This window comes from Haliaeetus albicilla, chromosome 22 (assembly GCF_947461875.1).
Source record: "Haliaeetus albicilla chromosome 22, bHalAlb1.1, whole genome shotgun sequence".
NCBI lineage: Eukaryota > Metazoa > Chordata > Aves > Accipitriformes > Accipitridae > Haliaeetus > Haliaeetus albicilla.
Window position 1 is genome coordinate 9,067,260 of NC_091504.1, and position 26,443 is coordinate 9,093,702.

Below are 26,443 nucleotides of genomic sequence, written 5' to 3' on the forward strand. Positions count from 1 at the left end.
CAGAGTCCCTGGTGCTGTGGACCTGGCAGGGGCAGAGCCGGGACCATCACGCTGCAGCATCTTTGCCCCAGACCTCATGTGCCACAAACTTGGTACCTTCACCACCACCACTCATGCTGGAGCCTTTCTCTAGCAGAACAATTGCATTAATTGCCTTGATGATGCCCCTGTGCCATCCACAGGTCACCCAGTGAGCGCCTGAGTGCCACCACTGTCACCAGAGGGGCTGTGAACCCCTCCTGCGTTGTCTTTCTCTGTGTTGTGTAGGAAGTTGTGGGGCAGCAGGCAGAGCAATGAAGGGCCCGTTTCAGTTTCGAACCCATCTCGCCTCCGTCCAGAGCTTCCGTCAGGGCTTGCTGAGCGTGGCCAACACCACATCCTGTTGCAGAGCTCTGTAGTCGCTCCACTTTTCACAGCACCGGTGAATCATTGCCTGGAGAAGGAGCATCTACCTGCTCCCTCCCCCTTGGCTGCTGCCAAACCATGCTGAGGGTTTGATGTTTTATTTTTAAGAAGTGTATCCACTCACTGAGTCCAATTGTTTTTTGAGCAGAGGTGGAGAGGGAAATACCTCCATGCCTGAGAGTGCTCCCAGCTTCACCTATGTTAGCAGATGGCCTCTCCACCAGCCCCAAAGTCATTTCCAGGAGCTGGCCGTGTCCAAGTGGGAACGTCTCAGCCCCAGGCGCTGTCTGATCATGGCAACAATGTGAACACAGTGTCCCAGTGCCCTGGTCTGTGTCCTGGCACAGCACCATTTCCTCACCTCCACCTGGCCTACAGGATGCTCTAGATCCATGCGATCACCCCGAGATGTACCTGTCAGAGGCACTGCAAGGAGGTCGCTGCCCACAGGTAGTGTTGCCTTTGCCCAAACCGACTCCTGAGTAGGACGTGGGCACCATGGGGGCTTCAATGCAGCCTCACCAACAGGTACAGGTAACACTCACTTTCTTTGGTCAAACCCAACCTCTTCCAGGGAGAAAGCACAAATGTGGCTTGACCAGGGAAACTTGGTAGAGTTTCTGGTCCATGGTGCAAGGTTAAGATGCTTGGAACATCTCTTTTGCAGGCTCCTCTGTTCATCCTCCTGCTAGGAGATCCATGCTGAGGTTTATTTCACCCACCAGAAGATGCAAGGGCTCAGCCACCAGCAGCAGCCCAGCTGTGCGGATGGCAGCCAGGCTGCAGGAGGAAGGACTAGACGCAGCATCTCCCAGGGTTGAGTCCCTCACAGACCCCACTGGCTAGATCTGTCATTGAGACCCCTTTGTGGCATGTCCTACGAAGGATGCCAAGTATCTGAGAGGCGCTGGGTGACAAAGCCCATCCCCACCTGCCCAGATGGTTTCACATGTGGCTTTGACAAGCCCTCATAGGGCTGGGGGCTGCTGTTGTTGCTGGGTCTGAACCCACAACCTTTCCCTCCAGGAAGGAAACGTGGAGTCTCTCAGCTCTTTCTTGGCTGCCCAGCTCTGACCCCCTGGTTTCAGAGGTGGCAGAGGTCCACGCTCCGCCTGGCAATGATGGTGGCCTCACAGCAAAGCCCTTTTCTCCATACAGGGAGCAGCAGGGCTGCGGCAGCAGCTTGCCAGGCTCTTCATCCCCCAGGCAGTGGCTTAGTCGGTTAAGATAATGTCAATTACAGGAGCTGGCTGAGCCATTCACAGCAAAATTTTCACCCTTTGATGTGTTCTTGTCTCTAAGTGGCCTGGAAAGTTCAATTAAGTCTTTGCATGAAGCAGTCCCCAGGTGTCTCATCTTTGCCGTGTGACCAAGAACACAGCCAAAATGAAAGGGGGTTTGCTGCTTGCAGCGATGTTTCCTGCAGGCTTTCCTCTGAAACGCGGCTGGTGAGAAAAAGCCCTTTGATGGGGGGAAGCCTGCTCTAACACCAGAGATTATTTGATGGTGTCCTCCAGTACTACTTCAAAATGTGATCCCAATGCTGGAAACCAGCAGCCCTGGGTCAGCTTGTGTGAAAGTATCTGACTGGGAGAATAAAGCAGCTGAAGACATAAAGCAGGAGAAGAAATAATGCAGCAGCTGCAAGTTTTTCTGCTTGCAGTAGAAAAGTTTCAGGTGCAGCTCTAGGACCAGCCAGTGATGCTGAAGCCTGCATCCTAGGAGGGTGAAGGGCGTTATCTACTCTTACAGTAGTCTGAAGGGTAGAGGCTACTCCAAGCCAATCTCTATAACCCCTAAAGAGATCCAAGGTGTTTCCAGGATGCGACCCATCACATCCCAAGGCTGCTGGGATGAGTCGTCTTCTGGAAGTGCTGTACTCCCCTGTGCCTGAGACTGGAAAGCGGCATCCACGTCCATCCTGCATGCATGGAGCTCAGCCCTGGATTTGCAGCTATCACTTGGCTGGGATCAAACAGGGACGAGTGCTCGTCCCTGCCCCACCGGCAGCCGGAGAAGCAGTGATCCAGCGATGGTTTGTATCTGCCCTGCCTTGCTGCCCACGTCCCTGGGGGCACTGGGATAAGAAGCTGGAGGGCAGGAGGCTGCCCAGACGAACTGACGAATGCTGTCTGCAAGCGCCAGGGAGGGAAATGGGGGATTTTGTGGCAAGAACTTGGCATTTACCTTTTTTTTGGCTGGTGTGGTCCAAGAGCCCAGCCCAGGTGAAAATCCTCCCATCTGAGGATGTCCAGTCAACACTGATGTGTCCTTCTTAGCAGCTTCAGTCTGATGTCCACCATCCCCACGTCCCACCATCCCCACGTCCCACCACGCCTGTTAGCAGAGGGTCTGTACCCAAAACCCATCAGTGCCTGGGAGCAACAACAACCGTGCTGGAAGGTCCCTGACCACCCGCACAGACAGCCTCTACCAAACAGCGACTGCATTTTTCATCACTGCGTGTCCTACTCCAAGACCTAAACTGCCTGGCATCAACACTGGAAAACATGGACCTAGACATAGGTGCTTCTGCTCATCTCTGGCTTGAATTATGTACATGCACTTTTGCTCCTGGAAGTCCAACATGGACCAAAAGAAGCTTGCCAGGGGATCTGAGATTAAGGGACAGTCTGGGGATGGCCACAGCACGAAGGTGGCTGGAGATAACAGATAGTTACTGCCTCTGTGCTCTACCCAGCCTCTCAGATCTTCCTCCTGTCAGGATGTGGTTTTGGTTTTCACATTGCAGCCATTCCCTGCCAGACAGATCCATCACCCTGTGCTTTGGGAATCTGCTGAGGACTTGGGACCGTCCTGTCCCAGGAGCTGGTGCAGCCACCGCCAGCAGCATCGTGGCCACTTCGGGCTGCAACGCTCAGCAGACAGAAATTTGTGGTTGTCGCCACGCAAGGGCTCATGGGCAGATCCACGGGCACCGTCAGGGGACACCGGTTGGCACCTCAGCCAGGGCTCTTCGGCTAGCAGAGCCCTGGGGACCCAGCTGGGCTCGGGACAGGGCCAAAGGGCGCCTAGTCTAGATGGGCACCAAAGTGCTGGGCAAGAGCTCCTGGATGGCTACAGGGACCCACAAAGGGAAAACATCAGAAAATGGGCTGATCTGCAGTATTTAGGTACGTTTGAAGCTTTTTATGTGAGCTAATAATTGCATCATTAACCAGGCACCTGAAGGAGCAGAGAAATGCCCACTCCAGCGTGGCTCTGTGCCCCTAAACACACAGAAACCCTCAGCCCGGCCATTGCCTTCTTCCTGTCCCATCACCACGGGGTTTGCCAGTGCAGCCGGTTCCTCAGAGATCTCTAGTTTGGGGTGATGTGTCTCGGTGCAGCTCGAACCCCAGCAGCACAGCACCCATCTCGCCGCTGCTCTCCCTCCCCCAGACATGGGAACGGAGAGAAACCAGCCCCGCGAGGCCTTCCCACCACTTCCTGGCGCACTGCGTTTCCTCCAGCGAATCTCAGGCTCCCTTACCAACACACTCTCGGAGCTTTTATTTATTTCTCCTGCCATATATCCAGCCTGAACTGATCCCGTTTCAGAGGTCAGTGAGCTGCACACAGACATTTGCCAAGCCAACATCTCCAGCCATCCACCTCAGCTGAGCAAATCCTGAAGCCAGGATGCAGGCTGCCACCCTTTGGCAGAACTGCAAAGCTTTCACATTATTGATTTCTGTTCTAAGCAAAGCAATGAAGTATCTTCTATATGATACCCAATTATGAAACTTGCAGATTTGCAGGTAGATCAGTTATCTGAGTTTACATATGACTTTGACACGCAGTCTTATTTTTTTTGGTCTCGATTTAATGCTAGCAAAATTTATTGCAATTACAGAGTGACCCCCTATGCCAAATCTAACTCCTACCAGGATTTTTTTCTCTCCAAAACCCCAATCAGAATAACATGGTGCAGACACAGTGGGAGTTAAATACCAAGATGTAGACGTGAGGAGCCATGAAGGACCTCCAGGCTGAATGCCAGCAGTCCCAACACCAAATGTCACCAGGAAAAAGCAAAGATCAATCTACAGGTAATTCCAAACAGATGAAAACAAAGCTAAGTTCAGAGTGAAGAACTCTTGCAGGGTACTGCTACACCTCCCAAGTTGCAAATGGAGAATGATGCATTTACTGAGCTGATCATGTCCCCAGGACATGCACGCAGCTGATTGAAAAGCAGATCCTCTCCCTGCAAACAGCTTCTGCCCTTCTCACCTACAGGATCTCAGGGCATCAGTGTGAAAATTGGGAATGAGCTGCTGCCAGCCTGCCTCTGTCACCAATGCTAGCCCCATCCACTGGCCTCGGGGGATGCAGAGATGCTGATGGATGTGGTACCTCACCCCAGCATCGTGCTGGGGTTTGATGCTCGGGGTCAGCCCCAGCTTGCTGGGGTTACAGAGCATCAGGAAAAGTGGCCACAGGTTCTCCAGAAAGAAATTTTCCTGCAACGTGGACATCCTTTGTGCGAGCTCTGCCCAGGCTGCCCTGAATGACCATATCTGGCCTCGGATAACCCTTCCACATGGCAGCCAAACCTCAGGCACTGGTGACGTCTCAGTGGGTGACAGCACCCAGCCAGTGCTCCAGCTGGTCCTCTCCCCAGCAGTCCCATAACTATAGGATATGTAGTGCCCCTAATGACCTTAGAGTGCTTAAATAACAGCAGGATTAAGCCTAATGCACTCACACAGTCCAGCATGCTGCAGGCTCCCTGCCCACATGGGCGCCTGGGTTCAGAGCCACTAGGCAGGGCCACATGTCCCCACTGAGCTCCATCACCTCAACCTGCTCCCTGCCCCTCTGGGTCCTACACAGCGCTGGGGGATCCCCTGCAGTGAAAAGGGCCGAAGAAGCTACCAGTGGCAGCTTTGGAGAGCTCAGTGTTGCTGTTCCCTCCAGCTGAGCTCCGGGAAGGCATGCTGAGCCCATTTCCCAAAGGGGGATGCGGGGGTGCAGCTCTGGGTTTCAAGGTCCATTGGTCTTGGACAGCTGACAGACCCAGGACCCTGCCTCATACTTTGGTGCAATTTTGCACCATGCCACAGGTGAGTATGTCGCTAATCTTATCAGGTTCTATTTGCAGTACATATTGGAGATTGCTTTGGATGGTTTTGAAGTGGAATGAATTCACTAAATGACATTAACGTGGGGGCAAAAGCTGATGCTGCACAAGGCAGGGAAGCTTTGCAAGGCAGGGCAGCCTGGCTGCGGCTGCCTTCGCGTGTGGGCTGGCAGTAGCAGGCAAGGGGACAGAATTTGTGACAAGTGCCAGGTCCCCCACAAGGTTCCATGCTCGTCTCCATCACTCAGGGCTCAGCGCCATGCACCACTGCTCCTGCCAGCACCAGTGGCCATGCCATGCCAGGCTGCTCTGCTGGGTGCTGCTGGCAGTCAGTCACATCTTGCCCATCCCAGGTACCCCTGCCCAATAGCTCCTGGCCCTGCCAGGTGTTGGCCCAGCCACTCATTTCACATGGCCATCACAGCGAGAGGTCTGCAGCAGCTCATCCCCATGTGGGAGATCTGCGTGATGCCTCCCTTTCTCCCCGTACCCCTCCAAAGCAAAATCAGCCCCACCAAAACCTTACCTCGGCCTCGTGCCGCCTTCCTCAGGTCTGCGTGGGAGCAAGAGAGCAGAGAGGCCATCCTCGTCATGGTGGGAGGATGCAGCCCCTCCGTGCCCCTGCTCAGCCCTTTATCCCCAGAGCTTTGCTTCCTCCTCGCCCGGATGCTCAGCTGAAGGTAGAAAATGGAAGCCCCTCTGGTTGGTGGCCCTGCTCCTGTGGGACCTGCGGAGGCGATGGGACCCAGTGGCCAGGGCAATGTTCCGGGCAGGACCTGGGGAAGGTCGGTCTGGTTTCCCCAGCCGCCCACTGCCACCGTTTCCAGCCTGGTGGCTTTTTCTCTCTCTCAGTTTGCTCTTCAACCCTTCCTGCACTGTGGGTCTCGCTCAATCTTCCTTCCTGTCAGCGCAGGGCTGCCGCCTATGCAAATCAATGCGAGTTATCTGCTGAAAAACAGCAGTGTGCAGTAACCGCCCATAGCCCCAACAGTGGGGTCTGTCCTGGCAGGATGCTCGGTGCATGGCCAATTCCCTAGCTGCGGCTGCTTTCTCCCAGGAGAGCCACAAAACCAGGCTGACCAACATCCAAATGACACCGAATTCACTCGAAGCAGAACCACGAGCTTGCCCTGGCCTGGGAGAGCTGAGGGATTTTGCTACATAACACCCTTGCCAGCCAGGAACGCTGGGGAGATGCCATGGAAGAGGCTGGTGTCGCAGCAGCTCTGCCCTGTGCTGGGCCATGCATGGCAACATTTCCACGAGTAAATTCAAGTTGTATCTTGAAAGAGCAGAATAAAAGGGCAGGAATAAACTCCCCTTCCTTGAAAGACATTTTTCTGCCAGTGCTGAATGTTTTCTCAAATTGTGAGTTTATCTCTAAAGTGGTGGATCACATGGCACCAAGGAGCGCTGCATCCACACCTGAGGAGCCAGAGCCACCGCAGCAGCCGGAGCAGTGGGATCTCCCCTCCCCAGCTCCACTCAGGCAAGTGGGTTTGATCATTATTTTGCATTTTGGTTCTACAAAAGCCTTAATTTGTAAATCCTATGCTTTTGTAAATGTTTTTGCTGGCATTTAGGCAAATCCTATTAATTCTGAGATGCTGAGCAGAGAGGTCCCCTGAAGGCAGGTGGGCAGGGTGGCACAGCAGCACTGAGACCCAAGGCAAGTACCTCTGCTTTCCCTTGAGTCCCAAGGCAGAGCAGCAGTGCCCAGGGAAGGGGGGGAAGCACAGCTCACCAAAATAATGGGATAATCGCTCGCCACGGTGGCGTTTGCTGCCATCCTGGTCTATACCAAATGGTTCATTTTGGGGGCCAAAAGCTCCCACTGCCGGGGTGGTTTGGGAGAGGTCAGAACAAGCAGAAGTCAGTGAAGAAAACAGATGAAAATAGCACATCCTATTAGGACACCTGCCCTGGTGGGGTCTGTTTATATCTAGCAGGTAGCTTTAATGAAGCTGCATCTAAATCCGTAATTACACATCTTTCCCTCCACCAAGTCCAGCTGAGAGGTGGTCGATGGCTGATGGTGGAGATGATGGTGGCTAATGGAGCTCTCACAGTGGAGGGCTGGTGGGGATCGGGGTGGGCTCACGCGCACGGTGAACTGTTTGGGGAGGAGAGGTGGGGGCAAGCAGGAGCTGGGACCTCCAGCCATCACGCTGGGCTCTGCATCTCCCAGGGATTGCTCCGGGCACGAGCCTTGCTCTCTGCTGGTCCTAGGGCTGCGCCTGGTAAGGGGTTAAACCTTTTCGTCTCCCAAGCGTTAGGTCTGTTGGTAATTTCCTACCCTGTCAGGAGGCTGGTTTCAAGAGGAGATGGCATCTGGGAAGTCCCATCGGCTGTCACCTTCCCGATAAGCTGTAGCTAAAGATCCCTCGCATCAAAAATGACTGTGCAGAAGCCCCAGTCGGGGCTGTACCTCCTGCTTTCACAATTATTCATTTATGTTAATTAATGCATCTGAATTATTTCTTTGCAACTGTGTATGACACATCCCCCACGTATTTTCTGGGCTCTTTACTTGATTCAGCCCCAAATTTCCGAACATCTTTACTAAGTTCAACCTGCCGACTGCCCAGCAGGATGAGTTTGACCTCAGGCCCCTCGAACCAGCCCAGCGAAGCCCCTGAGCGGACAGGGAGCTCGCACGGGTGCTCAGAAAAGCCCCAGAGCCCCCTCTCTGCTTATTTTGCCTCGCCCGGGGTCGCTTGGCAAGGGGGTGATGAGGGAGCGTCCCCCCAGCTCAGCCCAAGGCCCAAGTCCTGTGCCTGGGGATAACGACCCGTCCCATCTCCGGAGCGGGGCGGGGGGATGTTCCTTGGGAACAGCCGGGTTTTCACACCAAGGACAAGCGGAGGGCACGTTCCCGGGGGACCCGCAAACCCTCCCGCGATTGCGGCGCTGGGCCCTGCGCGCCGCGGCCGAGGTCCGGTGCCTGTGGCGGGGGTGGGCGGGGCCGGGGAGTGGGATGGACAGCTGCGGCCCGCCCAGCCGGACGTAGCCGAGCAGAACCGAGCGGAGCCGAACAGAATCGGGTCGAGCCGAGCCGAGCCGAACGCAGTCGGGTCCAGCCGAGCCGAGCCGATTCCAAGCGAACAGAGCCGAACCGAGGTAAGGAGACGCGCGACGCCGCCGCCCGTTCCTGTGAGGGGAGGCGGCTCCGCGCCGCCCCGGGCTCCCGCCGAGACCGGCGATGGGTCCCCGCAGTCGCCCCGTTGCTCCGCCACCCCCCTCCCGTGCCCGGGGAAGCCCTCCCGAGCGGGGCCGGGCCGGGGGCTGAGCCGCGGCCTCGCCGGGCCCGCACGGCGGTGCGATCTTGTCTGCTTCTCGCCCTGGCAGAGCCCCGGGACCGCCCGCGTTTCCTCATGGCCGGGAAGAAACTGATCGTGGTGTTCGGGGCAACCGGTGAGTGCTCGGGGAAAGGCCCGGCCCCTACCCGGGGTGCCGCCGCACCTCCGAGAGCCTCGGCGCTGCCGGGCTCTGGCCCGGGCCGGTGGGAAGGCGAGGGCTGGGCCCTACCACAGTGACCTGCCCTGCCGCTGCGGCGGAGTGGGGTGATTCGGGTCCCCGCAGCAAAAGGCAGGGACATCGATAGCTTCCAGAAAGCCCGGGCCCTGGGGCCCCGTGGAGGTTCAGGGGGTCTGGGAAGCACCCGCCTGGCTGGAGCAGCAGCCCAGGGGGGCGGTGGGGCTGGCAGGAGGATGGGTTGGAGGGACTTGGTCCTTGTGTCACAGGGAGAGCATGGGGTCAGGCAGCTCTGTCTCACAGTCCCAGCTCCCTTTATGAGCAGAGCCCTGTGGGAAGCTGGGGCTCTGAACAGGTCTGTACCTTCAGGGGCTCAGGGGGGCTCTGTGGCCCGGGCTCTGCTAGAAGATGGGACCTTCAAGGTCCGCGTGGTGACGCGGAGCCCCATGAAGAAGGCGGCCAAGGAGCTGAAGCAGAGGGGAGCTGAAGTCGTGAAGGCAGATCAGGACGATGAGCCATCACTGGAGCTGGCCTTGGCGGGTGCTTACGGAGCTTTTGTTGTAACCAACTTCTGGGAGCACTGCAGCAAAGAGAAAGAAATTGCACAGGTACCAATGCTTGCTTTAACTGGGACCACATGTGGAATGGCCTGGGGGGGGGATTGAGGGACAGCTGTGTGGCATTGGGGTGGGGGTCATGGGACAGCTCTTAGTGCAGCCTTGCCAGCCCTGACAGTTCAAGTGGCCAGTTCAGAAAAGTCCCAAAGTCTCACAAAGAAACCAGGTCCCAGTTCTTGCAAAGCCATAACTTGTTCCCTGTTCCCTCATAGTTGCATGGCTCTTGGATCTGGTGCCTTCAGGGAGTGGTTAAATGCCATGAGACTTGGTGTGGCAGAGAGCACTGCCCGGGAGTCAGAGTAGGAGGAGTGGGAAGACTCTGCTCTGCAGAGCCTTCCAGGGGCTGAGCCAGGACTGTCGCTGCCTGCAGTCCTGTAGTTCTCTGCACTTGCAGCTTTGGGGCCAAAATGTGCTGTGGTATCAGAAATCCCAGGACAGACTTCGCAAGGTGGCACGATTGCCACGCCTGGATGGCAGCGAACAAAAGATAAGATATGTTAGGGCAAGTACGTTGGCCCTGGCAGATCTTTAGGGCTAGTGTTTGCGTGCTTGGTGGAGGAGCTAGAACCAAAGCTGGAGGATGTGTGGACTTTCTAATGTTGGATGGTGTAAGCAGAGGACTCGGCTCCACCTGGGCAGTTCACAGGGCTTGCTGGGTCTGCTCAGCCCTGGTTCCAGCTGAGGGCTTGGTGTGCCAAATGCTTGAGTAGCTTGCTCAGCTGGCATGTGTTGGATCCTGCCCTCCTGCCCAGGGCAACAAAGGGGAAGGGTGAGTGGGGATGATGAGATCCCTGATGTGTCCCATTCCCCTCTTCATGGCTGGCTTTACCCTTCACCCAGGGAAAGCGGCTTGCTGACCTGTCGAAGCGCCTCGGTCTGCAACACGTGGTGTACAGTGGCCTGGAGAACGTGAAGCAGCTGACGGGGGGCCGGCTGGAGGTGCTGCACTTTGATGGCAAAGGCATGGTGGAGGAGTACTTCCAGAAACTTGGTGTTCCCACCACAACCATCCGACTGCCATTCTACTTCGAGAACTTCCTCTCCATCTTCAAGCCACAGAAGGTCCCACAGGGAGATACCTTTGTCCTGGGTAAGATGGGACCTCTCGCTCTCCAGGTCACTGTCCTGTAGTTCTCATCTGCTCCCACTGTGCAGAGGCTCACCGAGGGGTGGAAGAACCACCAGGGCTGCAGACTGATGGGGAAAAGAGGCCTGTGCCAGGTTGACCACAACAAGTTGCAGCTTCATTATAGTCCTTCAGACCTGTTTGGTGGCCTGTAAGAAATAAGTGAGATCCCGGTCCTATTTCTGGTGCTGAGGGCTGCTTTGCAGATACCAGAGTGTCTCTGGACACCCCAACTCCCTGCAGTTGGGATGTCAGAAGTCAGAGGTAGGGCTGCAGATCCAGGCGAGTCATGGTGCTGCTCTGGCTGCTCACGGTCTCTTAGCTCAGCCTGGCAGGTGGTCTCGTGGCTTGCCACACTGATGGGTGCTCTTGGCTCTTCCTGACCTCGTGTTCAGAGGCTGGGTGCCGAAAACTCCAGCTGTACCTCCTCAGAGCTGGGCTCCCTCAGGCAGGGCTGCACTCTGGCTGGGATCAATCTCTCCCATACAGCGCTGCCCATGGGGGACACCCCCATGGATGGGATGGCGGTGGAAGACGTTGGGCCTGTTGTGCTTTGCCTGCTGAAGTCCCCGGAGGAGTACATCGGCCAAATGATCGGGCTCAGCACTGGCAAGCTCACTGAGGCAGAGTATGCCGCTATCCTCTCCCAGCAGACGGGCAAGACCGTGGAAGCCAGCAAGGTAGGAAGTGTCCCTTGGTGTCTGTGATGTTCTTGAGGTGGGGGGAAGCTGGCTCAGGGCCCTGCAGCCTGCCTGAGGTGGTGGGGAGATGGTCCTTGTGCCTTCCCAACAGCTGGGTGCTCCGCAGGTCCCTGCCCAGGCTGGGCTGTTGCTGGCTGCAGGTGGGCACCCTTGCCTGGCAGCAGCAGAGGAGCAGCACGCCTGGCCTCTCCCGTTGGTGTGGAATAGCAGGGGGGTCCTGTACAGGGGCTAAGCACAGACGGCAGTAGCAGAATGAGTGCTGCCCTGCCCCAGCAGCAAGGTCAGGAGCTGCTGGGGTGGAGGGCCCTCATAGCTTGGTGTACAGATTTGGTATCCAGGATGAGTTGCGCTGCCCCTGCATGTGGCTGGAGCATGTGTTGGTACCGAAACTGCCTTGTCGGTGTTGTCACTGAGACAACTTATGCTCATGGAGCTGTGCAGGTGTGCCGGGGCAGGTCCATGCCTGGCTCTGAGGGATAACTGCTAGTAGGGCTGGGCATCTACGGAACAGGTCTCTGCTGCATGCCCCTCCCTTCAGCATGTCTTGCCCAAGGGCCTTGCCATATCACTGTTACAGTGCTCCTGGCCTGTCTGGGCCCTAGGACTTCTTTTTATTTTGTGCTTTGGCTGTGCTGCTCTCCTCAGGCGGCCGATACAATGGATGAGGGTTGCAGTGGCTCTTTGCTTTGAGAACAGCACATTTCAGCAGAAGCAAAGCACCTCTGATGCTTTCTGCAGGTTCTACTCCCCCAGGGACAAATAAGCTCTTTTCTTCCCAGGGCCCCAGCACAGTGCAGAAGTACAGCGGTCCGCACTTTGATTCAGGCAGGAAGGGTGGGTGCTGGGGTACCAGGCGCAGCCAGGGTTGCTCAGGCTCTCCAGAGCTCTCCCGGATCCCCCAAGCCTGTGTTTCTAGAACCCCTCAGCCACAGCTTGTGCCCCAGTGCAGGGAAGGGCTCCCTCGTAACTGCTCCAGGCCTCTGGCTGCTGGGGAGAGCAGGTTGCATGCCTGAGCCCACACTCAGGCCAGCTGTGTGCCAGAGCCGGGTGCAGGCCCTAGGCAGGTTGGGCTGTTCCCTGCCAGGCAGGGCTACAGGGTGCTCAGCGGCGCTGCCCTGCTGGTGGCTGCAGCTCTGGGGGGCAGCTGGCTCAGGACAGATCCAGAACAAGCTTCTCAGCATCTGTGCGGTGTGATTTCCCCACCACCACCTTGTCTCCTTCTCACGCTGCACCTGGAGAAGGGTGGACTGGGGAGGCACTCCTAGGTCAACAGTGACTGTGAGACTGGCCTGCTTTATCTCATCTCCCACCAGCATGCTCTGTCAGAGGCATTCCTCCACCTTGCCCTCACAGGGCAGGGCTGCTGCTTCCTTTACACAACCCCAACCGAAATGACTTGCAGAGCCTTCTTCACCAGTGGAAGTAACGTGGCAGGCTGCTGTAATGCAGAGCGCTCCTCAGTTTCCGTGCATGGTCTAAGGGAAATGCCCCAGCAGCTTCTGCTCTGACAACAGTGGTTTTTTTCCCCCAATTCTTTTTGCAGATCTCACCAGAGGAGTATGAGAAACGTGGCTCCCCTGGGGACAAGGAATTGGCCGCTATGTTCCGTTTCTATGCCCTTAAGCCAGACCGCAACGTTGACCTGACCATGAAACTCAACCCCAAGGCCCGCACCTTCCATCAGTGGGTGGCAGACAATAAGGCTGCCTTCTGACCCTTCCCTCCCTCCTCTTCCACCCAAGCTTCTGCAGCAGGTAGTGGGAACTGGCGAAGAGGTGAGCTGCACGGAGCCACACTCCCTCTCCACTAGCGCCCTGGTGAAAGGCTGACCCAAAGAGCTTTGGTCCATGCATGCGCTCCAGGGCTCTCCTGCAACTTGGTTGAGGCTATTTAGACAAGTGCAACTAGAACAAGAGGAAAGGCTGTACAGCTGCAGGCAGGCAGGAGAAGCACTACCTTTGCACGCTGTCTTCAGGGAGGTGTTTGTTCAGTGATTCTGGGTGTTTTCACAGCTGTAGGGTGGTGGTGGTGGCTTGTTTTCCCAGGATCACCCTCTTTCCTAGGGAGCTCTGAGCATACAGCACCACTTGGGTGAGCTGAATGCGTAGTCCCTCTGGGCCCTGAAGGGCAGTGCCTTTACTGCAGGTACCCAGGCAGGCCCACAGCAGGCACTGCTGCAGGCTCCTAAGCAAACAGAAAACATGGGTTTCTCCATGGACCAGCTTCAGGCACCACAGGTGAGCCAGCAGGCAGAGCAGCATGCCTGGAGAGACAGAGTGCTTGTGTTGGCACCACCCTGCCAAAAGGGGACTGTGCAGTGACTTCCTGCGCTGTGTAACATGAAAGCTGAGCCTAACTCCTCAAGTCAGACAGCTCTCAGCTGTGGCCTAGCCTTTGGGCTCCTAGAGGTAACTTCAATCGCTGCCCCCATGAGTTGAATAAAACCTTTGCAAGACTGTCCAACCTTGGGATTTAAGACTCATAAAGCTCCTCCCCCCACACTACCATATGCTTAAGGTACTGCTCAGATAAGAGCTCTGGATTTGGCAAGCTTTGCCTGTGCTTAAAGTCAGTCACAGCCACCAGAGAGACGCTCAAGACATCCAGCCCTATCCTCTCCTTGTCTGAGAGAAGACCTTTGTTCCTGTTCCTGGGGGAGGGAAAGGGGGTGATAGACAACACTGGAAGAGTAGACAAGGCAGCAAGGCACAGCACGTGTTAAATATCTTTATGAGGTCAATCTTATTTACATGGATACAGAATCACTTTACAGGCAGTTTAATCAGGAGGCAACACGTGCTTTAATTCAGCAAATTAAGAAGGGCAAGACTACGACATGTCCTTGTTTAACAGATCGATTAGTATGTGGCCTAATGGTACCTGCACAGTTTAACTAACAACAGCAGGCTGCAGTAACCATGAAAATACTCACAGCAAGAGCTCAACTCCACCTGGAAGGAGTGATCCACTTTACTTGTATTCTCACACATGTAGGAACAATGACTCTATGACCAATCATTTATGCTATGGGTGTTGCGCTAATGTAATAAAAGATTTTTTGTCCCAAACTGGCAAAGAGCTTGGTGATAGACTTGTACCCATTCAGAAGCAACAGCATTTGTGTTCTAACTTCAGTTAATTTGGGGGGGAAGGGAAACCTGAGGCAAAGTGCAGATTCCATCACTGCTCTTTGTGCAGGAAATCAGCAGGACTAAGAAACCCCACAGCTGCTGAGGGAGCCAGAGCAGCTGGGCTCTGACGAGTCCCAGCCACAGGGAGACTTCCCACTCTGAGAGATGTGCAGGACAGCTAGGAGGGCTGTCATGAAGACAGGGTTAAAACTCACTGACCCACCAAGTCTCCTGGGAGAAAGCACATCTAGCATACAGAAGGGCACCTGAGTGAGCAGCAGCCATCTTGGACTCCATACAGCAAACTGCTCCACTCTGCGCTGGAAGGACAATTTTTATTTCACATTTCCACTGCTGCAGATTCTAAATAATATTTCAACTTTAATTTTTCCCAAATAAGCTTCCAGCAGCAGTAGGGACTGTGGAGCAACCTTGAGAGCGAGCCGCATTTCTGCAAAGCTGGCATTTTCCTTCATTACCATTTCCTAGGACAGTGGGTGGGGTTTGTATCGTGATTGTTGGTGCCTCAGTGGTTTGTAGCCTCTCCAGCTGGGATTCTCACCATGCTGCTGACTGACATCCTTCGCTCTCCGGAGCCCGCTGCCAGAAAGATTCATTCCCAACTGCAAAGAAAATCTGCCACTGGCTCTTAGCTTCCAGTAGAACGCTTCCCTGCAATCAAAGCAAGAGAGAAGTTTAACATCTCCTGACCAAATCCACCCAAGGCACGCAGCAGCCCTTGCAGCCTGCTTTGCAAGGGCACCTCCCCATCTGACCTGCCATCATGCTTTGTCAGCCATGCAGAACAGACAAGTTTGAAGCCTGCAGTGACAAGACGCTGAGCCCCTGGAATCCAAGACACCAGTGTCTGCTGTAGATGATTTCAAGTCTGCAGCGCTCCCTCACAGCAGGCCAACACCAACTAAATAGCACCCTGAGTTACAACACTGCGCTCATTTGCGTGACATGGACTTTGCTGCACTTTATGACAAAGACTGATCCCTTCCTGGAGCTGTAAGCCTGTGGTAAGAGCCAGTCCAACCTGAGCGTACCAGCACCAGAGGCTCTGCAGCCCCACATGTGCTTCCCGGCAAGCCCACGCTTTGCGGTGGCAGCAGAACTGCCTGGTCCCAGCTTTACCAGCTAACGGGAACACCCTCAGTGCTTTGAATTGGGTACAGTCACTGAATGGACAAGGAAGCAGAGCTGCAGGGGAGGCTAGCAACCTTCCTGAAGATGTACCCAGCATTTTTGCTGCAGCAACAATGCAATTTAGTCCCTGGCTTTTTGCTCCAGGTCACAGGGGACAGCTAGGGCTTTTCACACCAGTGGCTGGAAGGCCTGAGGCTAAGTGAGAAGCAATGCTGTGCTTTTGCTGCTTCTACCTCCCAAGAAGTGCAAATTCTGCTTAGTGCTCTGGGGGAAAGACAACAATAAAACACAAGAGGCCTCCTACCTCAGATGGGGTGTCAGGAGCTAAACATTTTCTTAAGTTTGGAAAGGAATCCCTCCTTGTTCTCCTCAGCCTCAGGCCTATCCCCGCCTGCGTCAGCGCTAGCCTTGGCCCTGCCACCTGGACACAAACAGCAAAGGCCTGCGGTCAGATACATCTCCCACCAGTAGCCAGCAACCCTGATGAAGTGAGAGGGTTATTTTAGATGGGGAATGGTCAAGTCAAGGCAGCTGGTTTTGCCTGCATCCTCACATACTGGGCTGCACCTGGCAGTGAGCCACACTACTGGACCACCTGCAGTGAAAGCACTGGAAAGCCCAGACCCCAGAAGTGGAAAAGATGACCGTGAGCCCAGGTAACACCATTCCCTTCCCCTCTCCCCAGCCCTCCAACTGGTGAGGGAATTCTCATGCTGCACAATCAAGTCAAGGACCCCACAGGCTTTGGAAACAAGCACCTGGAATTGAGTCTGCCAACTAAAAACAAGTTGTCAACTTGACCACAGCCAGCCATGACTTTACAGGGAAAAAAAAACCTGTATTGGTGGTCCCTGGAACAAACTCTGTTCCTGTTTCATGGTTGTGTCATGACCCTTTAGAGCAAAGCAGTGCAAAACCATACCGGGAGCCTGCTTTGTATAATTACAAGCAATGCTCAGACAAACAGTATCAGGGAGAAAAAGAACTCAGGCTAGAATGAAAAAGGCTACAAGTATTTCAGAACAAGTGCCTTGCTAAGGAATCTTACTGGCAACAATGAGCATAATTTTCATGTATGAACAGGTCCTGAGAAGTTGTTTGTCCCTCCAGAAGTGGCTACAGCAAGAACAAAGGAGAATTCTTTGCTAATCTGCTTTTTTCTACAGTAAAAACGTCAATAACAGGACCCCCAAATCCTCCTCAAGCTTTCTTTGCGCACAGAGAACACAAAGTCCAGTCTTCCCCATCCTCCCACAGCTGACTCTCGAGCTCAGACTGATGCAGTGGTATGAAATACTGAGGCCTGCGGCAGAACACACCTCCATCCACTCAGGGCATTTCTGCTTCCCAGAGCAAGGACACACTTTCAGCAACAGCCTGTTTCTGTACTGCAAACTACTGGCGTTGTTTTGAATCTACCTTGCTGCTTAATTGTGGTAAAAACTAGCAGGTTTGCTTTTTAAAAAACAAGTTTGGAGAGCATTTTTTTCCCTTTGGCACATAAATGCCTTTAAAAAGCTGGAATGAAAGTTTTGTGCTTAGAGATCTCTTCCCTTCCTCCCAAGCCTGACCTTTAATGCTTGCCCTCGGCAGAAAAGACGTAACTTCTGTGTTACGGAAGCACTATAAAACATAACATTGGTGAGTATTTGGCAGATCCTGCCTTCCAATATCTTGAACTTCACCCTATATTCCTCAGGCTTTGGCATGTGTAGTAGAGAGGACCCAAGTTCCTGGGATCATTTAGCAGCTTTGAAAGACTCTCACCTTTGCCTAGCTGTACGCAGTCATAAATGTCCTTTTTGGTTTCAAGCATAAAAGGAAACCCAACCAGCTTTCAGAATTTCATTGTTCCAATACGAGCAAAGAAAAAATTGTTTTCCAGTAGTGAAAGACAAAGCTCTCGCCTTACTGTTTTACCGTATGTTTTGCCTTTAGCTGCTACTGATGCCAGGTACCTCACCGCTGAAACTTAAAACACATAACTGCGGAATCAGAATTTTTGATCTGGAGCTGAAAGAGCAGCTTTACAAAGCTCCCAGCTGACTTCACTCCCTCCATCACACTGGACACTGTCTACTGACTGGAGCCAACACTCAGCACCAATGAACATTTCTATCCCAGGTTCCCCCACGTGCACAGAGTATGGCTTAGAGCAGCCTTGACAGCAGTACTGCCCTTCAGCTTTCAAGGACGAATGTCCCCACTGCAGTCAGAAGCACAACAGATTAGCTCACAGAGAAAACTGGCCTGAAACACATTCTCTTTTTCTACCTCTGCTACTAAGACAAGTTGCTTCTGGCACAGGGGCAGAAGCAGGGAGCAGAAGGCATTCATCACCACAGCAAGACTCAGCACAACTTGTCAGGACCCCAGAGTACCTCAATACCCTCTCTCTATTCATGCACAGATTTGCCCAGTAAGTATTCGAGTAAAGCTTTCTGGGAAGAAGCCACCTCTTTACTTTGTGCTACAGCCTATTAACATCATACTAAAACTATTTCCAATAAAACATGCTTGGCAGGTTGTGCTGACACACTGTCTCAAGGTGACCTTGGCTCACCTTCCTCCCCAGGAACCCTCAGGAAGCGCTCTGCACTCCCATGCCAACTCCATGAGGAAGGAGCACCAATTCCCACTGCTCACCTGACGCTGTATTTGTGACCCCGTTCACTGTGCCGTCCACATCTGCCTCATCCTCAGCGTAGCTCATCATTAAGGCTCTCTGGCGATCCGTCAGCCTCCTGCAGGTCAAAGAAAGAGGTGTTGGTTACCGCTCTCTTTAGGGACAGATGTATCTACAGACCTCCTTAACCTTCTCCGGCAGCACACACAAGAGGCAGCTACTGGAAGTACAAGACAAACACACCTGGCATATACTGAGAATCCCTATGGTGGTCTTAAAATGAGGAATCTATAAAGAATAAGCCCCAGTGGAAGAGGAGAGATAGGACCCACTGCATTTCACCAAACTGCAGTGAAAAACCAAAATATTTTTAAATGCTGAGGAGAAGCGTGTGGAGCTGCAACAGAACACACATCTGGTAGGGAGACCTCAGGAAATGAACTCCCTTGCCAGGTGCAGCAATACAAGCTAAAAAGCTTCCTTCACCACAGGGGCCAAGGGTGGCCAAGCAATCTGAAGCAACTGCCAAGGAGTTCAGTTCCTTTGAGCTGTAGGTGTGAGAGCACAGACACCTTATAAGCCAGAACACTGAATTTATGTAACCAGGATCCAAGACAGAATTGCAGATAGCCAGGCAAATACACAGGTGCAGAACTACTTATATATTTCCAGGGTTTAGGGTTTTTAGAGCTGGGTTGCCAAATGGTATTATTTTAAAAAAAAAAAAAAAAAAAAAGTGTATCACCTCGCATTAGAATAAAAAGCAGAGTGAGAAATGAATCATCTTGATAAAACAGTAAGGAATTTTCACAAAATCTTTCTGAGCAATGTTTTTTGCAAAAGTTCAAGATTTCACAGAAATTTGTATTAGCTCTACTTACTGAGGAACTTTTATCTTTATGTGAATGTAGTGGTCTCCATAGCCGTAACTGTTAACCTTGGGAATGCCTTTCCCACTCATTCGAATTCTCTGGTCTGGCTGAATACCAGGGGGTATCTATGAACACAGAGGTGTCACGTTTATTACCCTAGTTTAACCATTTATATAGTAATTGCATTACATGTCTATAAAAATTAACTACTTCTCCAGCAAGCTTCAAAGTAGGATGGGAGAGATTTGGTACATTCATGCATCTGGACACATTCAGAAGCTAAGTCAGTAATGATAGAAAAGCTTTTGAAGGAACGAGTAAAGAACCTTGCACAATCTATAGACCTTGGACGGGATTTGTCCAGCAATCCACTCAGCCCTTCCTTTCTGTGTCCCTACACAGCAATAGGAAAGGACGTGTGACCAAGCAGGTCACAAACTACCTGACGCTCAATCCTGAAGAAGTCTGAGACACAATACGGGCAGACTTGGGAGATTTGCACCACCTCTGAGCTAAGGAGAAGTCTCTGCTGTCCCGCATCGATTTATGCCCAAGCTCTTCCCCATAATGGTACTTACCGTGATATTGATTGTCTCGTACAAGCCTTGACATCTCGCTGTGCCTCCCAGAACAGCCTGTGCTATTGAAATAAGGAGGTCCGAGTGGATATCTGCTCCATTTCTTCTAAACACAGAACTTTTTTGAACCTAAAAGGCAGGCAGTTCCAAAGAAAAGTGAGCACACCACCACAAAGTTCTCATGGTAACCTGCTTTGAAGGTTCTCAGAATAAAACATATCACAATGCTGTAGTCTGACCCTTTACCATCCACAAACTGCATGGGTAAGAAGAGTAAGTTAATGTTCAGTCTTTTAGAAAAACACAGATCTTCACATAACCATAATTAGCCAGAGGCTTAGGAGGATGCCTGCTTGTTATCACAGCAACTCCCTCCCCTAATCCTGTTGTTAGTTTATCAGTGTCAATATGATTCTGTGGAGACAGAGAAGACACTGCCTTCTCCGCTACCCTGAACAGGGGAAAGCCACAAGAGGGAGGCAAGCACCTTTGCCATGGCCTCACAAGCTGGAAGAGAATTAAATCGTCCCGCACCACAAAAAAGGTTCTGAAAAAAATTTTCTCCTTGACAGAGATGCATGGGACAGGATACCTAGAGGAGAAGAGGACCCCAGCTACAAAACGTGCAAAGCAGCACTTACTTAACCTGTGTTTGCAAAAGGACACTTGACCAGCCAGATTCTCGCGGGCATTCCCACAACCCTCTTCAGTGCTCCCCACCCGTGCAAGCAGACAGCTCCTTCACATCTCACAGTCAAAGACTCAAGGCATCAAGAACCTACTCTGCATTTTGATGCACAGTACCATAAGGGCCTCATCCCAGAACAAGCAGCGCAATTCTTAATGAGCAGACTTAACCTAACATCTAACATTGTTACAATGCCGATCTTCTGCTATCTCACAAAGTTCATATGGATCATGTTACCTCAGCTGTTTCAAAGGATCACTCGCTCTTCCTCCTCCATCCCCCATTCAGTCAGTCACTTCCCAGGCAGTTGCAAAGGGAACAAGCAACCAACTTAAATAATGAAAACAGCCAACAATATAACGATACATACCCTGAACGTAATGAAAATTTCTTTCTTCCCCACGGGCATCCGAACTGTCTGTCCATCCTCAACGCCTGCAATCAAAGAAAAAGAGGGAATGTTACCTTGCATTATAATCCACATGTTACTTGAATACCTACAACTCTTGCCATCCCCAAAAGCCGGCCACCACAGCAGCACCCACACATCCAGGAGCGCAAGGCACAAGACCTACCAGTGGGCAGCACAGTAACACTCTCCACAGGAGCCCAGGAGCTGTGGCCAAAGGGAGGAGGTGTCAGCACACGTTTATACCTCTGAGGTGATCACTATGCCCCAAGCAGGCTTGTTACTTCAATTCTTTTGGGAAATGCATCACACTAAGGAACACTGGGCAGCCTCCAAAAGCTGCAGGAAAATTACAGGTTGCTCATCCAGGGCAGTCTCAAAATAAGTCAGTCTTCAGCCCCACCATGCATTTTATCCTCTCTGGTGAGGAAGGCCATCAGTACACTGTTCTGAGCCAAGCTAAGGCTTTCAAGATTCCCACCCTCCCCCCAGGCTTCATCAAGGACAAATGAAAGACCCAAGACAACAAAACCTTTTGAGTTACACTCTTCAAAACCTGCCTTCAAAACCATGGATCCATGCAAGAACCAAAACCTCAGCTCAGGAAGGGCAAAGCAAACATTTATATCCATTGCCAGAAAGTTCATCTCCTTACTAGCCCTTTCAATTGCCAACCTATCAACCCACTTTGTTCTTAAGATAACTTCTCTGCAGCAAAACTTCTTACGTTGCTCTCACATTCGTAGCTGGCAGGGACCAGTCATGCTTTGGAGGCAAGTGCCTTGCTGTTGGCCAAGTGGAAGCAAGTAACTATAACTTAACAGAGAGAAGCACACAAGTACAACACTAACCAGCTGGCACAGGAACCATCACTGTTTTCTTTTGTTTGGTTTGCCCCGTTCCTCGACATACTACGCATGGTGTTGTTATGATGGAACCACGACCGCCGCATCGTCGGCACGTAGATCGCATTACAAAAGGGCCGGTATTTATTGTCTCCTAGTGAAGAAAACACAGATCATACAAATATTTAGTACTCAGATGGTACTTTTCACTTCCACAAAACACTGCCAGTGACTGGCCCAGCATATTTGAGTCCCTCTAACTGCACGTGCAACCTGACAGGACAGCGATATCCTTTAGCAAGATGTGGAGCAGAAAAGTGGCTCAGAAATCCAAAGAGGATGTTGCTTGTGAGACGCTGGATCAGATTCAATTGCCATCGCATTCTGATTTCAACCAAAAACCCTCACTACTATGAGCAAGTTCAAGGGAAACACAGCACTTTTCATCTCTAGGCTTTAATGCGCAAGCAGGAACAAAGCTCCTTACAGTGCTATTTCACAAGGAACTACAAACATCTATATTTTGAGGAATCCGAGGACAATCCACTTGCATGAATTATTGCCAGTGTCCAGGAAAACATTATGGAGGCTAAGCTACGGGCTGAAACGTGAAAGCCACCCATCAGATCAAAGCACACGAGGAAACAGTGGGAAGAGCTTTCAGTCTCCCCTGACCACCTACACCTGTTCTGCACAGAAAGATATTCTGGTCACAGACTGATTGCTAGTACCCATTTTGAGGCATGGAAATTGAAAGCCTGAAGCTTGATCATTCCTTACAGTAAGTAATGTGCATCTTCTTATTTCATGACTACCCTTAGGCTATCATCACCTTCCTCCTCCCTCCACCCCTCAATTCAGTGTATCCCATTTAACACCCAAGTAATTTCAGAACTGTTACATTATATAAATATGGTTAAGTAATTTCAGAACTGTTCGATTATATAAACATGGTTTGCTGGATGTACAATACCAGATGATCTTGCCCTGAAGGCTAGTGCTTTTAGCTGGGCAGAGTGCTTCTTTAATACAAAGAAAATCTTCCTAGTGCATAATTAACATCTGAGTCCACATTAACTCAGTTTCACCCAAGATAAGCTCATGACTGTAGTGAGAATTTTTCACTGTGGAAGGGACTGACTTGCCTCAACAAGGAAAAGCACAGCAGAACCTGTGTCTTAAAAAGTACCTACCATGCCAGTGCCACTGCAGTAGTGACAGCGCTGTGCTTTGGTACCAGGTTCGTGTCCTTTACCATCGCATCGCTCACAGGAGTCATTGATGTTCACCACAATCTCCTTGTTAACACCTTTTGCAGCTTGGGTGAACGTCAGTTCCATGATATACTGTACAGGAAACATGGACATCAATCTACAGCTGATGTGCAACAGGGTTTTAAGCAGACTGAAATTGTTTTAGGCCAAATATCAAACAATGCTTAAAATACATCCAGGTAATGGGGGCGGGGTGGGGGAGAAACAGATTCAGAAGGGTTCTGCCTCACTGGAGGAAGCAATAATCTGTCTCATGTAAATAAAAAAGGGTACAGAAAGATAGCAAACATTACAGGAATAATGATTACACCAGTCTGATGAGCAGTTGTGCAGCAGAAACAAGATTTAAAAAAATAAAAGAAGGAAGTAAAAATTAAAGTCAAACATTTTTCTGCCCTCAGGAAAACTCTTGATGCTTCTGAAGAATGCAGCAATGGGTGAAGGAGAAGGCTTTCAATCCCACTGAATCCCAAGCTCTTCCTCAATAAACTCTTTACCTCAGCAAAGATGACTGCACAAAATAGGAAATTCTGTTCATAATAGAAATGCCATTTTTAGCAAAGCCAGAAGTACTGAATAGTAAGCATTTCTGAAGGCAGCACATGAATAAACACTGTCAATACTTAGAAGAGCGTTTAGCTGCAGTACAAAGACCAAGACATAGGTTTTGGTTTACTATGGGCTCCACTGCAAAATTAAGCCAATTAAGCAGTCAAAACTAATCCTGGAAGGCTTGTTTTATAGTTAAAAGGTATTTTGTGGTTTTTAGCATTACAGATCAAAGCAGACATATGTAAATCAACGTACAGCAGGAAAGATGCCTCTACAATGATGGAATTGTTTGGCAGCACCAACTGGTGTCAGTAAACACCAGATGAAGTAGCTAGAGTCCAAAAAAGATATTCAGGTGTGGAGGATGTATCTACATGGCTTACCAACAATATGTGACTCTCCTACCCATACAATGGGACACTCACGTGCTGACATTCCCAGAAGCAAATTCTTTGCTTAAGCTCGCTCCCGGAGTGATCTGTGACAGACTGGTGTCCCTCTCCACCTTTTGAGTTTTTCACTTCTCATTTTCATTTCATTACTCAGAAAATAAGTGCACTTCATACCTCCTGTGGCTGGTCAAAAACATTCTGAAAATCGCCGAAAGGGGATCCTGAAAACTCTCCAAAGATTTTTCTGAAAAGCTCTTCTGGATCAATCGATGGACCACTGCTCCAGTACTGCCGCCCAGCGCCGGCACCTGCTGCGCCAGGATCAAAACTAGCCGTGCCGTACGCATCATATTGTTTCCTCTTCACTTCATCACTTAATACCTTTGAGGCAAAAGAACAATGCCATCAGGACACCGTACAGATCCCGAGCAACTGGACAGCCGGTATCTGCAGAGCGGCGTCCCTCAGGAGAAGTCAAGGCTACTGGCATTATCACCACAAGCCCACTCTCAAACCATCAGGAGGGCTATCCCAGCTCTCAGCAGCATATGAATTACTGAAAAGCTCCTTCCTCCATGGTATCTCTTAGCTCATCATGAGGAAAATGACAAGATCTTACTAACTTATAATAAGCACGAGTAACTTGCATTATATAGTCGATCATTAATACATCGGGTGAAAGCCGGCGAGAAGAGTGCTGGGGTAAATTTGAAAACCCACAAGAGCAAAAACCAGCACAGGAAGATTTCTGAATGAGCTGAAGAGCAGGAATAAACAGGGATGGGATGCAGCACAGTGGAAGGTACCTCTGTCTCAAACAGCTAGTAACTGCTGATAGGTTTTCTTGTTTGTTTATTTAAGCCGACCAATAATTCCCTGGCAGTGACCGCTGCATCCATGCCAGTCACTCACTGTGAAGAAAGAGCACAAACTGAAAGAGTCCAAACCATACTCAGCTAAATCGGATACTTGGGCTAAGTGATGTCCTGGAGACACCGCTGGGACAGATGCACTCAAGCCTGAAGTACAGGACATCAAAAAGAACCCATGGTTTTACGGGAAATGCACAGAAGAAATGTTTGCCCCCCATCTAACCTCCAATCCTTCCTCCTTTTCATCACGATAAAACCCTGCATATTACCTCATAGGCTTCTGCCAGCTGAGAGAACTTCTCTTTAGCTTTAGGGTCATCCTTATTTGTATCAGGGTGGTATTTCTTTGCCAGCTAAACAACAAAAATCAAACTATTAGAGACAGACAGAAGTAACTTTAGCGTATCTCACATGCCAGGAAAAACACGCTGGGCAAAGCTTGGCTTTGCTATCTGTATTTTAGGGAGCTAAAAGCCTTCACTTCGCATTATCTTCCCAACATAAGGAACTACAGAAGCTGCTCCCGAACCTCTCGGCAATCCCAGGACCTTCCGGAAGCAGACCCGAGATGCCAGCGCAGGCGGACCACGCTTTTGAACAGCTCCCCAAACCCACGTGCTGAGCCTTCCCACCACGACCTCCCCTCATCTCCAGCGGGTCCGACCACAGGGATCTATCCCAAAGGCAGGTTTGGTCTCTGCCCTACAAGGGAGGCCGCGGGCAGCTACGACTCCTCTATCTGCCTACGGGCCCTCGGCCGCGGCCCGGCAGTCGCCCGCCCGTCCCGGCAGCGTCCCCCCCCGGCGGGGCCCGCGGTCGGACGTGCCTGGTAGTAGGCCTTCTTGATCTCCTTCTGGGTGGCGGTGCGGGGCACCCCCAGCACCTGGTAATAGTCCTCCTTGGCGCGGGCCGCGGCGCTGCTGTGGAAGGCGGCGGAGACGGCGGCGGCGGCACGCTTCGGCCCTGCGGGAGAGGAGGGCAGAGGGCGCGGGGTGAGGGCCGGGACGGCGCCGCGAAGGGCAGCAGACGGGACAAGGCCGGGGGAAGGGGCCCGGCCCCGAGGCGACAGCCCGCGGCTCGCCGCCTCCCCCGCCCCGGCCCGCTGAGGGCCCGCCGCCGCCGCCCCCGGCCCCCCTCACCCGCGGCGCAGAGCCCGGCGCAGAGCGGCAGGAGGCGGCGGGCGGCGCGGGCCGAGGCGGCGGCGGGAGGCGGCGGGACGCTGAGCCCCCGGACGAGCCAGACGAGCGGCAGCCGCCCGTCCCCCGGCCCGCGGTTCCTGGCGGCGACGGCGGCGGCGGACGCCCCCAGCCAACGCGAGGAGCTCCCGGCCGCCATCTTGGCCCGCGCGCAGCGCTGCGCCTGCGCCGCCGGCGACGCGCGACGGCAGGCGCCGCCGAGGAGGACGCAGCGCGCCTGCGCGGTAGCTCCGCGCCCGTACCGGCAGCTGGGTGCTGCGCATGCGCGCTGCCGCTGCCCCTGCCCGGCGGCTGCGGAACGGCGGCGTCGCCCCGGGCCTCTGCTGCCGCGGCCCGCGGGGGCGGCGGGGCTCGGGGTGTTCTAGCCGCCACGGAGTGGAGCCCCCAGGAGAGCCCCGGCGTGGCGGCCGTAGCGGGGGGGCAGCTACCGGCGGAGCCCCCTGCGAG

The 26,443-nt window shown here is 52.6% G+C and overlaps 2 protein-coding genes across 4 annotated transcripts; one reads left to right on the forward strand and one right to left on the reverse strand.

Moving 5' to 3' along the window:
• The first annotated feature begins 8,444 nt into the window (after positions 1 to 8,444).
• On the forward strand, positions 8,445 to 14,120 carry NMRAL1 (NmrA like redox sensor 1). Of its 2 annotated transcripts, XM_069809732.1 has the most exons (6): positions 8,445 to 8,611; positions 8,840 to 8,905; positions 9,335 to 9,573; positions 10,423 to 10,672; positions 11,198 to 11,388; positions 12,953 to 14,120. In XM_069809732.1, the coding sequence occupies exons 2-6, from the start codon at positions 8,866 to 8,868 to the stop codon at positions 13,121 to 13,123; spliced, it is 891 nt and encodes a 296-aa protein (XP_069665833.1). In that variant the 5' UTR covers positions 8,445 to 8,611; positions 8,840 to 8,865; the 3' UTR covers positions 13,124 to 14,120. The 2 variants fall into 2 exon arrangements, with proteins under 2 accessions (XP_069665833.1, XP_069665834.1); XM_069809733.1 differs by lacking the exon at positions 12,953 to 14,120 and having other exon boundaries at positions 10,844 to 11,382.
• A 2-nt stretch (positions 14,121 to 14,122) lies between these two features.
• On the reverse strand, positions 14,123 to 26,164 carry DNAJA3 (DnaJ heat shock protein family (Hsp40) member A3). Of its 2 annotated transcripts, XM_069809730.1 has the most exons (12): positions 25,940 to 26,164; positions 25,627 to 25,763; positions 25,070 to 25,153; positions 24,103 to 24,309; positions 22,904 to 23,056; positions 21,717 to 21,864; positions 20,827 to 20,891; positions 19,769 to 19,897; positions 19,200 to 19,315; positions 18,339 to 18,436; positions 15,997 to 16,113; positions 14,123 to 15,212 (listed from the first exon to the last, which is right to left on the reverse strand). In XM_069809730.1, the coding sequence occupies exons 1-11, from the start codon at positions 26,133 to 26,135 to the stop codon at positions 16,010 to 16,012; spliced, it is 1,437 nt and encodes a 478-aa protein (XP_069665831.1). In that variant the 5' UTR covers positions 26,136 to 26,164; the 3' UTR covers positions 14,123 to 15,212; positions 15,997 to 16,009. The 2 variants fall into 2 exon arrangements, with proteins under 2 accessions (XP_069665831.1, XP_069665832.1); XM_069809731.1 differs by lacking the exon at positions 15,997 to 16,113.
• Positions 26,165 to 26,443: the final 279 nt, after the last annotated feature.